The 11439-nt window shown below is 63.7% G+C and overlaps 2 protein-coding genes across 6 annotated transcripts; both read right to left on the minus strand.

Annotated features, from left to right (window-relative positions):
- Window positions 1-189: 189 nt before the first annotated feature.
- On the minus strand, window positions 190-3625 carry LOC112963655 (probable G-protein coupled receptor). Of its 2 annotated transcripts, none has more exons than XM_026060918.1 (2): window positions 3169-3625; window positions 190-2745 (listed from the first exon to the last, which is right to left on the minus strand). In XM_026060918.1, the coding sequence occupies exon 2, from the start codon at window positions 2620-2622 to the stop codon at window positions 1393-1395; it is 1230 nt and encodes a 409-aa protein (XP_025916703.1). In that variant the 5' UTR covers window positions 2623-2745; window positions 3169-3625; the 3' UTR covers window positions 190-1392. The 2 variants fall into 2 exon arrangements, with proteins under 2 accessions (XP_025916703.1, XP_025916705.1); XM_026060920.1 differs by having other exon boundaries at window positions 190-2449; window positions 3169-3225.
- A 185-nt stretch (window positions 3626-3810) lies between these two features.
- Window positions 3811-10812, minus strand: PARP3 (poly(ADP-ribose) polymerase family member 3). Of its 4 annotated transcripts, none has more exons than XM_026060922.1 (11): window positions 10798-10812; window positions 8928-9123; window positions 8466-8591; window positions 7457-7648; window positions 6952-7087; window positions 6385-6611; window positions 6001-6156; window positions 5568-5645; window positions 5136-5313; window positions 4807-4953; window positions 3811-4729 (listed from the first exon to the last, which is right to left on the minus strand). In XM_026060922.1, exons 2-11 carry the CDS (start codon window positions 9108-9110, stop codon window positions 4560-4562), a joined length of 1593 nt encoding a protein of 530 aa, XP_025916707.1. In that variant the 5' UTR covers window positions 9111-9123; window positions 10798-10812; the 3' UTR covers window positions 3811-4559. The 4 variants fall into 4 exon arrangements, with proteins under 4 accessions (XP_025916707.1, XP_025916706.1, XP_025916709.1 ...); XM_026060921.1 differs by having other exon boundaries at window positions 6952-7183; XM_026060924.1 differs by lacking the exons at window positions 8928-9123; window positions 10798-10812 and having other exon boundaries at window positions 6952-7175; window positions 7457-7603; window positions 8466-8580.
- Between the last annotated feature and the right edge of the window lie 627 nt (window positions 10813-11439).

The following is an 11439-nucleotide window of genomic DNA, read 5'->3' on the forward strand; positions in this document are numbered from 1 at the left end:
CGTGGCCCCGGCGGTGGTGGGAGATGACGGCTGCCTTATCAGCGCTGCCTGCTGCGCCGCGAGAGGCGCCCGGCGCCGGGGCGGGCGCCGCGGTCCCGGGCGCTGCCGTTGCCACGTGCCAGGGGAACGTGCCCGCCGCTCCCTGCTCCCGGGCGCGGGGCTGCCGCAGGGATGGGGGGGCTGCGGCGGACCCCGTCCTCCTCCTCCTCCCGCTGCTCCGGGCGCAGCAGCCCAGCACCCTGCTGCCTCCCTTCAGGCTGCCCCAGCGCCAGCCCAGGCCGGCTCGGGGACCCCGGCTCCCGGCTCCCCCCACCTCCCTGTGCCCGCGGCCGAGCAGCATCCACCCTCGCGCATCCCTGGCTGGTGGCCCAGCTCGGCCGGCACATGACTGCCACGGGCCGGCTTCGGCTCGCGGCGCGGCTGGCCGTGTCAGTAAACAGCCCGGCACTGACTCACCACAGCCCGCGGTGCCAGCAGGCATCCTCCTGCCCGGGGCAGCCCCCGCCAGCCCCCTCCGGCGCCCAGGGCACGGGCGGGGGCAGAGCATGGCCGCGGGCATTGCGTGCCCGCCACCGCCCTCCCCGGCAGCTCCCCGCCTGGGCTGGGGCCCCGGCACCTCCACCTCTTCCACCCCATAGCTGCTAACTCAGTCCTGCTCCCGGAGGAGCTCCGTAGCACGGCTGCTGGGCGCAGGGCCTCTCTCCCAGCCTGTCTTGCCGCCGAGTGACAGGCGGGATGCAGACAGAGACAGCGCCGCGGGCACCTGTCCCCTGTTGACTAATACAGGTTACAAGAGCTCCTCTGCCAAGACGTTAGTGGAGGGTTAGATGCAGCCCGAGGATGGTGGGCTCCACACTGGCTCTCTCGGCTCGGCGTGGTGTCTGGGGACTGGGGCATCTCCCACCCAGAGCCCAGGCGTTACTGGTGTTAGTGGTGTTAGTTGCCGCCATTGCTCCTGGGCAGGGCGCGAGGGACCCCGTCTTTCTGTGCTGTCTGTGGACAGCCCTCGCAGGGGGTCCCACCAGGCTGATGGGAAATGGAGGGACCCCTTTCGCCACTCCTGCATAGGAGCCCTTCAGCTGCCCGGCTTCCCCTTCCCCTGTCCCGAAGAGAACCTGTCTATGCGGCTGGGCTGCACTGGTGGAGCCAGAGATGACCACAGTGTGAGGAAAGGCCTTGGGAGATGGAGACCCCCCCAAAATCTGCTGCCTTCTCCCACGTGGAGAAACCTGGCAGTCACCTTCCTCTGCCGTATGAGCTCAGAGAGGAGGTAGAACCTGGACAAGGAGACCTCCAAATCCAAGAGGCCAGGCCTGAGCGGATGAAGTTGGTTCCTTCCAGACTTCCTGCCTGCCCTCCTGCCCTGCATGGTGGGACAGGGCTCCCTCCTCCTCAGCTGCTTTCTTCAGGGACTTGACCCGGGATGGGGAAGCCCATCCTGGTCTGGTCCAGCCTGTTCCTGGGACTGGAGCTGATGCAGCTAGAGTGGTTCTCCAGTGTGCAAGTTGCTCTCTGGAGGAACTGCAGGAAATTTTCCTGGATGGAGGCCTCAGAGACAGAGAGACACAACTCCTGGCCCAGTGGCCTGTTGAGACAGCTGCGCCCAAGCCTGGCCAACTCCTCCCGGATCTGGCGGTTGAGCAGCCCATAAAAGAAGGGGTTGATGGCAAAAGATGAGTAGGCGAGCCAGGTGACCACCATCTCCCCATGCCCCCCACCCACCGTGTCAGCAGTGACAGAGGAGTGCAAGTGGAAAGCAAAGAAGGGCAGCCAGCAGCACAAGAACTGTCCCACAATGAGGACCAAGGTGAGGATGGCCTTGTTGCCTCCCAAAAAGCGCTCTGGAGTCAGCCTGGGCAGTGGCATATTCCTGGTGGTGATGATGGTCACTTGGCTGGCGATGGAGTCAGATCGGTGCCTGGGTGCAGCTGCCCGTGCTGGCACGGGCACCTGCTGCAGGGATGCCGTCCGGGCCACACGGTAGATACTGCAGTAGACAGCAAAGATGATGATGGTGGGCAAGATGAAGCAGACAATGCTGAAGATGACCACAAAGACCTTCTTGTGGGCTCCTGGGCTCCAGTAGACTGTGCACCGGCTGGCGCTGGTGGCCCCATTGCCTTGTGGCCAGCCCACCAGTGCCAAGACGGTCATGAGGGCAGACTTGACCCAAATGAAGACCACTCCAGCCACAGCCAGCCCAATCGTCATCTTGACCTCATACCTCATGGGGTGGACAATATAGTAGTACCGCTCCACACTGATGATGGAGATGGTGAGAATGGAGGCACTGATGAAGCAGACATTCAGGAATATCAAGGCCTGGCACTCAGCAATGCTGTAGATCACCCTGTTGAAGCAGGAGGAGCTTGAGATGATCCCCAGGGGCATGAGGAAGATGGCAGAGAGAAGGTCAACCAGGCAGAGATGGCAGACAAAGATGAACTTTCTGAGAAGGGGAGTTTTGAGAATGACGATCATCACTGCCGTGTTGGCCACTAGGGCAGTGACAGTGAGCAGGACCATGCAGAGAAGGCCCACCACCTCTTGGAAGGTGGACTGCTCTGAGATGGAGAGTTGCTCTACACCACCTGTGGTGTTCAGCCCCATTTGGCTTGCCATTCTCCCTGAGGGCTAAGCCAGTGGCTCCGGCACCTGGGCAGCAAAAGCTATTTGCCTGTGTCCCTTAGACAGAAACCCTGCCACAAGCATGGTCACCATCTTCTCCACTAGCAGGTTCCTTGCCTGTTGAGGAGGGGAGAGAGGCATGAAGAAGAAGCAGCAAAACGAGGAAAAGCCACAGGGAAACCCAGAGATGGTCTCCAAGCTGATCTGAACGCCCCGGGGATGCTGGAGCAAGGAGAGGACCTGGGGAGGTCCCCTGCGAGGCCAGGGCCAGAGGCCAGTCTGTCCTCAGGCTGGTCTAGGACGGCTCCCTGGGGTACCACTGGGATCCACTGGAACCCGCACCAGGTTTACACCCCCTGCCCCTGCCCTGGGCTCACCGGCACTTGCTGAATAGAGGCAGTCCCCAAAGAGTGGCAAACTAACCTTTCTGCTGCAGTGCCTTGAGCAGCCCCAGTAGAGGCCCCGTCCCTGCACCCCGACTCCGGCACCCCTCCCTGCTCCTGCTGCCAAGCTTCCCTGGGGGGAGTGGGACCAGGGTACCTTTGCTCCTTGGGAGATGAGCGATGCTCCCCTTCTCGTCAGGCTGGTGGAGCTGGTCCTTCTGGCCAGCATTACTCCGACATCAGAAGTGGGGGCCCTGGCCCCAGGCAATGCCGGGTTCCCTGTTACCCGTTACTGTCACCCATTAGTCATCTTGTTTGCCTGCAGCAGGCGAGCCGTGGATGGCACCGGCTGTCACTTCTGGGCTCTGCCTGCCCTTTGACAGCACTCGCAGTCCCGTGGAGACAGCTGCTGGGTCCTAGCAGCACGCGGGTGCTCGGGAAGGGGGGACTGGGGTCCCCGACCCACTGCGCCCTTCCCACACACCTCAGAAACATCGCAGCAAAGCACAGCAAGGCAATGCTCAGTGCCTGAAAGCGGGCAGCCAGGCAGGGAGGGGGTCTCCCCTCCTGTGGGTGGGGGTACCCGGAGTCCAGGTGCCTCCCTAGCCTGGCTGCCCACTGTGCCAGACAGGGTCCTTCTCCAGGGGCAGRTCAGCCCCAAGCCCACTAAAGGCTCAGGGGACAGACCTAGGGGCACCTCGAAGAAGTCTGCACCATCTCCTCACCTCCAGTGTGTGGATGCTCTGGAGATGTCAGCTGGGCACCAGGGCCGTGCAGTCAGGAGGTACCCTCCCCCTGCACCGCTGGCACCCAGAGGCATGGGGCATGGTGGCAGGCAGCAGCCCCGAGCACAGGCATGGGCACCTCCGGGTTCAGCCAGACCCTACCGGCAGGATGCATGGTGCCCTTCCCTGGGCTCCAGAGAGGTTCTGCTGTGCACTCTGCCCAGGTGGGAGCGCAGGACAGCAAGGGGCAGAGTCCAGCACGGCTCCAGCCAAAGGGTAGGCTCTCTCTGCAGGTTCTGAGTCCCACAGCAGGGCTCAGGGAGGGATGAGCTGCTCCGTGCCAAACGCTCGTGCCCACACAGGGCAGATGGACAGCAGTGTGCCTTGCTCATCCTCCTCCCTCCATAGCTCTGATGCCATGGTGATGGGCAGGAGTCACCTGCCTCCCCAAGGTGATAACGGCATGTGGCCACCGGCTTGCATCTTAACTCTTCTGGCACCAGGCTGCTGCAACAGCTTGCTGCCCCTTCAGCAGCCATCTGCGCCCACACCCAACCCTGCACGGACCCACACCCACGGTCATGGTCAGCGCCCCCACTCAGCACCCTCCCTGCTCAGCAGTCAAGCACCTGCACGGCCCAGTCTGAGGCACGGCATTTTTATTTTTGGTTAAAGCAGGCTGGGCACCTCTGACCCCACAGCTGCCTGTCCCATGCCAGGCCCCGAGTGGGGTGACCGCAAGGAACAGATCTCTGTGCTCTGGGTAACCAGGCTCTAGCCACTGGCCACCATCAGGATCGGGCCACTAGGTACCCAGGCACCCTCAGAAGCGGAGCTGGATGAGGTAGCGGATACGGCACTGGCTTTCCTGGTAAATGAGGTACTCGCTCTGGCTGAAGGAGGAGTCCTTGTAGGCGGGCATGGGGATGGGCTTGCCCTGGCACACCAGCACCTTCCTGCCATCCAGCAGCACCTCCTCATCCTGCGCTGGGTCTGGACGAGAAGACACCCACCATGTCAGGCCCGAGCCCTGGCCTCTCTCGCAGACCCCCCCCCCACTCAGGGCTCACCTGGCTCTGTCCTGCCGCAGGCCAGGACGCTGTCGTAGCCGGCCGGTGGCYGACACAGCGTGGGGTCATCCTGCGTGATGCGGTATGGCTTGCCCAGGGCCACCTCATTCAGGAACATGATGCCRACCCGCTGGGACGTGCAGCCCACTGCCAGGAGAGGAGGGGAGGGGAAGAGGGCACCAGCCCCGGCGTTGCCGTGTGGCTGTGCCAGCCTCCTGGGACAGCGGGCAGGCAAGCCCAGCAGCTGCCCGGGGGGCGAGCAAAGGGAGCTGGGCTTGCACCAGCCCCACGGGCACCCTCAAGAGCTGGGGACACCCCAGGGCCCTTACCGTAGCCAGCTGACTTGCTGTTCTCCGAGGCAAAGTAGATGCCCTTGCCCACACGCCCGCCTGAGTGGGGCATGATCCGCAGCCCGCTCTTCAGGATGGCTGCGATTACTGCCACGTTGGTGCCGTGCCAGAGCAGGCGCCGGTGCTCCAGGTGGTTGTGGGCCTTGAAGAGCTCATCCTGCAGAGACGCCGTGCTCAGGACCAGCCGCAGAGGTACCCAAGGGGCAAGGGGCTGCTGCCCACCCATCCTAGCCCAGTCCCATCCCCAGTCTCAGCCCCAGCCCCAAGGGGCAGAGGAGAGGGATCTCTGAGGCATCTGTTTGCCTTCAGCCAGCTGGGCTCAGTCCCCCCAGACCAGCGCAGCCCCCATCCCAGGGGAACAATCAGGGTGTCCCTGTTGCAGGACAGAAACAAGCAGCCTCTTCTTCTCACCTCACCCTCTCGGACCACCTCCCAGATGTTGAGGATCTGGAGTTTGTTCCCTGTCTGCGTCACGTAGTTTTTGATCAGCTGCGAGGAAGGGAGCCAGAGAAGCTGCCTCACTGCAGGGWACCAGCATGTCCCCCAGTGATGCCCACTGCCAAGCCTCGAGGCCGACATCCCCCCCGGCCCAGACTGCACCCTCCACGCCATCAAGGGGGATGCCCACCAAGGGCTGGCTTGGTGCACCCTGGGCAAGGGTGGTGTGAGAGGGACCAGGACGCCCCAGCTGCAGGGCTGAGCCATGCTGTAGTGCAGCCAATGCTGTGTCACTCCCCACCTGGGCTGGGGCTCCCTGCAGGGCCCACGGTCCCTCCGGGGCAGTAGGAACACCTGCCCTGCATGGTCTCTCCAGCCCAAGGGGGCACTGCAGCATGAGCTGTACCTTGTACTCCCGGGAGGCTGGGTCCAGCAGGGAGAGCTGACAGCAGAGCAGGGCATAATCCTGATCCAGTGGATGGGGCACCTCTTCCTCTTCCTCCTCTTCCTCTTTCACCTTCTGAGCCTGCAGGCTCTGAGCCACTTCAATGTCAGCCAGCACCTGCCAGGCACAGACCGCAGGCATCGTCATAGCTGGACAGCGTCATCACCTTCTTCTGTGCCACTGCTGTTGGGCATTGCACTGAGCAACCGGGGCAACCCCTGCCCCATGCCAGCCCTGAGCCAGCCCCAGCACCTCCCAGCCTCCCAGCGGGAGCTTTCCCTGGAGACATGTGCCACCCCCTTGGGTGTCCTGGCACTGGTAGGTGCCGGGCAGCAGGCATCTCACCAGTAGCATGTCCTTCTTGGCACGCAGCAGGTCATGGGAATTGATGGGGGGTGGCCGTGCCCGCCCGAAGTTGTGGGGAATGATGGTGTAGAAGCGGGAGGAGAGTTCCTCTAGGTGGGTGGCCCTGGCGGGCTGTGCCCTCAGCGCCGCCTCCAGCTCCTCCAGCGCCTCGAAGCCCTTTGCGATCTGCTGCTTGCTCAGCTTCCCCAGGGGCATCTTCTTCACATCTGGCCAGGGGCACAGGAGAGGCCATGGGGGACTCTGTCAGCCCCTCCATCCCCCCCATGCCCTTCCCAGGGTTGCCCCTTGCCCCATGCTTCCCTCTGTGCCCAAGGACCTCAAGTATTGCCACGGGCACACGCAGCTCCGGAGCAGTGCCTGTCCTGCCCAGGCACAGCCCATGGGCACCTGCAGCCAACGCTCCTGCCAGGGCTTGGGTTGCTGGAGGTGGTGCTCTGACACTGGCAGCATGTCCGCCTCCTTCAAAGGCCCTCCCCAGCCTCCCCACCTTCAGCCTCAGGTCACAGCCCCCAGGATCCCCCCACCACACCAGGTACCACCCCGTACCGATGTTCATGGTCTGCATGGCATCCCGGAACATGTCATTGCTGAAGATGAGGGAGACCAGGTCCTGTGTCGCTTTGTCCAAGGTGCAAGGCAGGACCCGCCGCTTGGAGATCTTGCCCCCATCCACATCATCCACCTGCGGGCACATGTGCAGACCCCCAACCTCGCTGTACAGCCGGTGAACTCTCAAAGCACGGGGCTGCCCACTCCTGGGGGATGGAGAGCTGTGCCCCTGTGTCAGCAGAGGGATGAGCAGATGCTGCCCCCCTTTCCAGGACTGGTGCCACCAAGATGCCCGTTGTGCTCCCTCAAGAAGGATCCTAGCTTGACTCCCCCAAGCTCAACCCGCTGTCCCAAATCTCTGCCCATGGGCTGTTTCAACTTGCACCCACAAAACCCACCCCTGCCTGTGCCCTGTGCTGACCCCAGCAGATGCCCCAGCGCTCAGAGGAGCCGGGTGCGAGGTGTGCAGGACACCCCAGCGCCAGACATCTCGCACTCTCACCTTGAGGGAGACCTCCACCTCCTGGCCAGCCCCTGGCTGCACCTCGATGAGCGTGTACTTCCCGGGCTGCGCCACAAAGTTCTCCCTTGCCGCCCAGTTATTCTTGGTCTTCTCCCGAAACTTCTTCTCAAAATCCTTCTTGGCGGCCTCCAGGGAAGTGAAGGGCACGAGCTTGGACTGGCCCACCTCCCCCTGGCAGCACACAGTGCTGATCAGGCCTCCTGCACTCCTCACCCTGTGCAAGGCCACAGCGGTGGCATTGCCACCCACAAGCCCTGCTTGGCGGGGGGGGGGAGCAGCCTGGTGCTGGGGCGCTGTGATGTGGGGTCCCTGTGCGCTCCACATTCCCGCTGCGTGGCGAGCCCTGCTGTGCCCTGGCTCTGCGGGGCCTGCCCTGGGTCACATCGCCCTGACCCAGGTGGGTTTCCCTGCCTCGGTCATGGTCAGGGCTTTAGCAGCTTCGTCTCTACCTGTGGGCACAAGAGCCAGTGCTCAGCACCAAGCAGGCATGTGCCAAAGCACAAGCACCAGCTCAGAGAGTCCCTGCAGCTCAGGGAGACACCCTGGGCCTCCGCGCTAGGGTGTCACATTCCCTGCTGCTTGGATGACAAGGTGCCACATCCCCCAGCTGTGCCAACCCGGTAGCATGGGGACAGGGCCTCAAATTCCCCCCAAGAGAGGCTATAGCAGAGCCACTTGTAGCTCACTTTGGCAGGACTGGCAATGAGGGACAGGGAACGAGGCGGGGAGCGTCCTTAAGTCACCAGATTCATCCTTAAGCTCAAATATCACATGCAGGTCTGGTCCCCTGGATCTTGGGGGATTTTGGCATGGACAACAAGATTGATGGAGGCGCCAGGACAGCTCTGAGCAGCAAACCCATTCTTGAAACAGGCAAAGAGACAAGGGGGGCTATGAAACCCCCGTGGCTCAGAGGCTGTCCCCCCCAGCACAGGGACATGCATGCTGGTCAGGGCTCCCAGGGCCGGAGCGACCGGTGCGGACTCACCACGCGGCCCCAGCGGTTCCAGGTGCTGTAGGCACCACCATGCTCGATGAGCTGGATGATGTAGAACTTGTTGTTGTTGGCGCCGATGTTGGTCTGGTTCAGGGTGCAGTCGTAGTCCTCGTAGACCTACAGCAGCACGGATGGGGTCAGCACCTGGGCAGGGGCCTTGGGGAGGCATTCCTATGGGATGCAGCATTTGGGGTGGGACAGGGCTCCACAAGGGACATCCTAGAGGGGGCACAATGGGTCTGAAATGGAAACTGGGGCTGCCCTGGTGTCAGCACGGTGGGGATGATGCCGGCATTAGCTGGGGTGAGGGTTTCCCTCCTGCTCTGCCCACATCCCTCCTCCCCAGGGTGCCCAGATCAACCACCCCCCCAGGCAGAAAGGTGCCCGGCTCCGCAGTGCCCTCGCTGCCTCCCCACTGCCCACAGGCAGGCACAGCCCCTGCTGCACTCTCACCCCGGCTCCCGGCACCCTGCTCAGGGGACACGGCCCATCGACTGTGGCCGGGGGCTTGTCCTTGGGGGCAGTCTTCAGGGCGGCCAGGGTGGAGTGCCAGGTGTCATCCTCCTCTCCTTCCTTGGCTTTCTTGCCTCTGCCCACAGGCTGCTTCTTGCTGGGGGCTTTGCGCTTGGAGGCCATGGCTGAGGAACACCTGCAGGGCCAACACAGGGTTAATCTCTGCCCAAAACCCCAGGGGGACTGGACCAGGAGCCCAGAGATGCAGAACTGCCCTTCCCGGCATGTCCTGCTGGGCTCTGCCCCGTTTCCCCACTCCTATAATCCATGGCCACTGCCAGAAGGCAGTCAGGCCAAGCCAGAGGTGAAAGCAGGACCTCTCTCCCCAGTTTCCCTTTCTGCAAGCCATCTTGCCCTGCCCCTCTGCTTGGCACAGGGCCAGAGTCCCACAGCACCTCCTGCCTGAGGAGATTCCTTCCCCAAAAGGAGCAGTGCTTGCCTGGGAGATACAGCCCGCATACACGGAGGAGCAAGGAGCCAAGGGGAAAGGCGCAGGCTGATGCAGCGCAGGAAGCAAACTCTGAGCTCGGAGGAGCCAGAAGAGGACGAGGAGCTGCTGGAGTGTCAGCAGGAGCCTGGAAAGCCCCCTTTGGCCACCCTGGTCCTGGTCCTGGTCTCCCTCCCAGAGGAGGAACCAGGGGCCCGGATAGGGGGGGGTGCCACCGCAGAGCAGCATGTCATGCCAGGGGCATCCCCGCTGTGTCCCCCAGCCCTGTGTCCCCAGGGCCGCGCAGAAGCAGGCAGCAAGCGGTGCTCCCCCCAAAAGCGCAGAGAAGAGCTGCAGCACCCTGCAGGGAGGCTCACCCCTAGGGCCAGGTCGCGGGGCTTTGATCCAGGCAGGAAGAAGCGGGGAGACCTCACCTCCTGTGCCCCCACGCCCCCTGCACGCAGTGGCCCCCCGGGGCAGCGCAGGCGGCAAGGGAGCGGGAAGCAGCCCTGCCCAGGCACCGCCAGCGCCCAGAAAGTTTCGGGTGCCCTTTGGGCAGATCGGGCAGCCTGCCCGGCCGGGAAAGCTTCTCCCCAGGGAAAAGCGGGCACCCCCACCCCTCCGGGCAGCCACGGAGAGGGGCAGGGATCACCCACCTGCCTGCCACCCGGCAAGCGTGGCCGCCGCGGGCGCCTGTGCCGGAGGCCCGAGCGGGCAGGCCGCGCCGGCGGGGAGGCGAGCACAGGCGAGCAGGGCCAAGCTCTTCCCACCGTCTCCTGCGCGACTGCAGCAGCACGGCTCCCGGGTAGGCGGGACGCTGACGGAGGCAGGCAGCGCCGGGGCGCCGCGGGCAGCGCCGGCACCGACCCTGCCTCCCGCTCCGTCCTCGCCCTCCGCCGGCCCCACCTGCTGCCTGCGGGCCCGCTGCCAGGCTGTGCGAGCCAACACCTGTCCCCAGTTAAAGTGCGGTGCTGCCCGCTCGCCCTGCGCCGCGGTGCGCGGGTGTCCCCCGGCACGGCCTGCGAGACCGCTGAGCCGCCCGCGCCTGGGGCTGAGCCACAGGCTGTGCTGGGGGCACCGAAACGCGCGCCCGACAGCAGTGCTGCCTCCCCAGCAGAGGCGAGGCTGCCTTGGCCGGGCACAGAGCCAGGAGCGGGCATTTTTACCGTGAGGGTGACGGAGCACTGGAACAGGTTGCCCAGAGAGGTTGTGGAGTCTCCTTCTCTGGAGATACTCAAAACCCATCTGGACATGAACCTGGGCTACGTGCTCTAGGTGACCCTGCTCAAGCAGGGGGGTTTGACTAGATGATCTCCAGAGAAGGAGATCCCAGAGAGCAGTGAACAGAGGCAGCAGTTTGCGCAGAAGGGTGCACGAAGGTACCTTTGTTTCTGATCCCTGTGGTGTACGCTTCCTCAAGTATGGTCGTGACACGCCACAGAGCAAATTCCCCAGGGGCTGTTGGAGTTGCTGTGTCAGAGGCTGGGACCCAGACCGACCCTCTGACAGTAGATGCAGCTCTACAGGTCTCAGGCTGCAGGGAGTGCTTGGGGCCTCTCCGGGAGGCCTGGGCGGGCAGCCAGCTCTCCTGCAGGAGGTGTGCTGCTGTTGACGAGTTGTGTCGTCAGGTAAGGGAGTTACAGGAGGAGGGCAGTAGGCTGCGCAGCATCCGAGAAGATGAGCAAAAGATAGACAGGGTATTCTCGGAGACCGTACAGCTCCAGGAGTCCCAACCCCCCACAGCAATGGAGTTGCCGGAGGGCTCTGTGCCGTGGGAAATGGTACATCATAACACCGTAGAAGAAGGCTGGAAACTGGTCACTGCTCGTGGGAGGAGAAAGGCTCCTACTCCTCCCGAAGACTTGCAGCTGCAGAACAGGTTTAGTGCCCTCCAGGATGAGGAGGAGATGGGCATGGCTGCCAGGGAAGTACCTGGGACAACAGACCCTGTGCCCTGCCGGAACGCCCGGAAGAAGCGGCGGGTGATTGTTGTGGGGGACTCCCTGCTGCAGGGGACGGAGGCAT

This window comes from Apteryx rowi, unplaced genomic scaffold (genome assembly GCF_003343035.1).
Source record: "Apteryx rowi isolate R43461 unplaced genomic scaffold, aptRow1 scaffold_1724, whole genome shotgun sequence".
In the NCBI taxonomy this organism is placed as follows: Eukaryota; Metazoa; Chordata; class Aves; order Apterygiformes; family Apterygidae; genus Apteryx; species Apteryx rowi.

Bases quoted from the DNA above. Each gene is read 5' to 3' on its own strand.
- LOC112963655 (XM_026060918.1), bottom strand. From the start codon at position 2,622: ATGGCAAGCCAAATGGGGCTGAACACCACAGGTGGTGTAGAGCAACTC.